Genomic DNA, 3,132 nt, shown 5'->3' on the forward strand with positions numbered 1-3,132 from the left:
AAGTTGGCCCCCCCGGCGGCAATATGTTACACGACATGGGGGGATAGCCACCGCTAGAGAACCCAACTAAAGAATCCCGTGCACCGCCCACGAGGAGAATTCGTTCAACAAGATAATGAGCTTAAAGAAGGTAGGGACATTTGACGTTCTCGACGTAATCGGAGGAACAGACCTTGGAGGACCAAGCCACTTCCAGCACAAAATCTTCCGTTGAAGAGCTCCCGGAATCAAAGCCGACACCCCCACAGCCACAGACGAAGGTTCTGTTTCTCGATGGCCTCCGTGGACTCGCAGCCATGCTGGTGGTTGTACAACACTCGCATGAGTTCGTCCCGTCGCTTCATCTCGGATCTGTCGCTGTCGACGTGTTCTTCATTCTGTCGTCGTTCCTATTAACTTGGTTGTTTATGAAGAAAAGTATGACGCTACTCGCGCAAGGTGCTAGTGTTCGTACGTGGGTATTCGCATTGCTTGACTACTTCCAGAAGCGGTTCTTCCGAGTCTACCCACTGTTCGCAGTGACTGCGGTCGTGCTTCATTTTCTATCATTTGAGAACCAGCATCGCTACTTTATTGTGAGGAAACCCAACCAGGTCCCACTGTACGAGACGCTGACGTTCGAATACGAACATCGTTATCACGTGTTCTGGACGTTACCGCTGGAGATTGAGTACTACTTTATTATCCCCGTATTCGTACTGGTAGTACTACGTCTGCGTCGTTACTGGTGGGTTGGAGCAGTTCCCCTATTCGTATGGATTGTACACGAAGGTTGGACGCTGGTTCGCAACAGCCACACGCCACTTAGCCTCCATCTCCACACGTTCATGCTTGGGTCACTGGCAGCCGTGGTATTTGTGAAGATCGATTTGTGGATTAGGAAGACGGAGTTCAAGTTCCGCTTGTGGCACACGGTGCTACTTCGAGCAGTAGAGTTTCTCCTCATTGCTCTGATGTTGAGTGTGCTCTTCCGTGGCCTTCTGTTCGACTGGGTCATGGCAAACCCGGCGCCTCCACCTGAAGGATTCCCGTTTATCAGTGTCTATGTGGCGTCGATTATTGTGATCGAGATCCTTCAACCGTCGTTTGTGTCTGCAATGTTGGAGTGGAGTGTGTTACGGTTCTGGGGCAAGATCAGCTTTTCTATCTATCTGCTGCATACTTTTGTGATAAAATACCCTGCGATCAGCCACCAGCCCAACTATTTCAACCGCTTCTTCGCTCGGTTGTTCTTGGTGATTGCATTGGCAACCGCGTCATATTATGCTATCGAGTATCCGTCCCAGTTAATGGCGCAGAGAATCTCTCGCTTTCTTGCAGCTCAAGAGAAGAAAGGTTCGGGTAGCTTGGGGAAGTTCGCATGTATGGAGAAAATCAACAGGAGAATGCAAAGTACTACCGTAGAGGCGAAGTAGGTCTGCTCGGAAATATTACAGTAATGTGCTACGAGTAATATAATATCGGTATGTGTGAGAAGAAGTCCTCTTTTTGATGTCACAAATTCGAGAGAAAAAAAAATACACCAATCTTAAATATTTTGCGACGCAAAAACTGAGTCACTCGATTTCAAGATTAGGACTCGTGTGATATGAAAAGTAATGAATCTATCCATAGCAGGTAGAGAAGGGTATTGAATTTGACTGAGTTTGGCCCCCTGTTACTTGAATTATTCTCCATGATGATCTTTAATTACGATTTGATATCATACATGAGAGGTTTTGACAAATCTCATGGGTCACCAAAGAAGGGTCCTGATAAAAGTAATTAAGGAACGCCTGATATAAATTAAGAAAGAGATTGCAAAAGCTGACAATGCCTCGCTAAAAAAAGACTATGATATCGGATCATGCGCATGTATTGAATTAAGTTAGAATATATTAAAGATTCAACTTTTGAATGAGACCAGAGTGATTCCAGCAGTGCTGAATCCTGGCAGCGCTAACTTTAGACCATGCAGCCTCGCACCAGAGCAGTGCAGTTAGTTGTCGAGGCCTTCGCCTAGGCGATCCGATGCGAGCATTATTTTTTGCGATAAGATGTAGCGTTAAATGCTATTGATGATTTCCTCAACACGGACGTTGCTTAGAGAGAGACCAACCTCTGCTCCTTCTTCCGTACAACCTTCTCCACAGGCCGTCCGCGCAGCACAGCACTTGATTTGAGTATAAGGCACATTGTCGTTTTGCCAGGGGCCGTTGGAGGCCCAAACTCTTCAACCGTCCACTAGCTAGCTCATTATACGACAGACTAGGTGAGCGAGCAGTCTTCTCGAGGATGGCTACCTTCTCGGACCAGGTGAGGCGGAGACGATTGGAGGACATGGGGGTGCTGAGGACGCAGTCGGCTAGTGAGCTTGAATGTAAATGTAGGAATGAAGTTCGGCTCGTAGGGCTTGAAGCGAAGGAGGATCACCTACTGTGCGCCATTCTTTAAATTGAAATCGAAGTCAGTCCCTAGATTGTTTTGTCAGTCCTTGCCACTCACTATCCCATATCCCTAAATCTTTCACGACTATAAATATTACGAGGTTATTAGTTGAAACCCCGCTCCTTATTCAGGCAGATTTCTGTTTTAACCAGGATTCTCTTATTCAAAACAAAAAAATATGAAGAAGCAGCACAAACACAGTATGATGCGCACAAAAACCGGCGTCATCAGTCATTTAGTCCTCCTCAGCATCAGAGCTACAATTTAACTACTATCTATGTCGGACTCGGCACTTCCATCACTATCTTCGTCGTTATCCTCCGCTTGAAATACAACCTTGTAAATGTCTTCTAGCGTATGGTCAGCCTTACGAATGCACCCTTGCACGGTGGACGGCTTAAGATTGTCAAATGCCGCTGCTAACCGAGCGTTAACCTCAGCGAATGATGTTTCCGAGGAATACAGACGATGGAGCAGCTGACAAATGCGTTCTACACCACGAGAAGCGGGTGGTCGGCGACCGGAATGGGTACACGAGATCTGGCGGTGATGTTCATACCTCATTTCCGCGTGGAGTAGCAGTATATCGAGCTTCTCGCTCTCGATGACGACGGCAGAGCGGTGTTTTATAGCGTAGGTGATGATATCCTCCAGCTGTGCCGGTCAATTGTCGACGGTGCACTCTTCTTTGAGGTGATCATGCTG

The 3,132-nt window shown here is 47.2% G+C and overlaps 2 protein-coding genes across 2 annotated transcripts; one reads left to right on the plus strand and one right to left on the minus strand.

Moving 5' to 3' along the window:
- Positions 1-296: 296 nt before the first annotated feature.
- PITG_22299 (acyltransferase family) lies at positions 297-1,415 on the plus strand (the record flags this gene model as incomplete). Its single annotated transcript, XM_002909842.1, has 1 exon — positions 297-1,415. One exon carries the CDS (start codon positions 297-299, stop codon positions 1,413-1,415), a length of 1,119 nt encoding a protein of 372 aa, XP_002909888.1.
- Positions 1,416-2,247: 832 nt separating this feature from the next.
- PITG_22300 (uncharacterized protein) lies at positions 2,248-3,081 on the minus strand (the record flags this gene model as incomplete). The annotated part of the gene is made up of 2 exons (XM_002909843.1): positions 2,248-2,412; positions 2,764-3,081. 2 exons carry the CDS (start codon positions 3,079-3,081, stop codon positions 2,248-2,250), a joined length of 483 nt encoding a protein of 160 aa, XP_002909889.1.
- Positions 3,082-3,132: the final 51 nt, after the last annotated feature.

This window comes from Phytophthora infestans, genomic scaffold (genome assembly GCF_000142945.1).
Source record: "Phytophthora infestans T30-4 supercont1.2242 genomic scaffold, whole genome shotgun sequence".
NCBI classification, from domain to species: domain Eukaryota; phylum Oomycota; class Peronosporomycetes; order Peronosporales; family Peronosporaceae; genus Phytophthora; species Phytophthora infestans.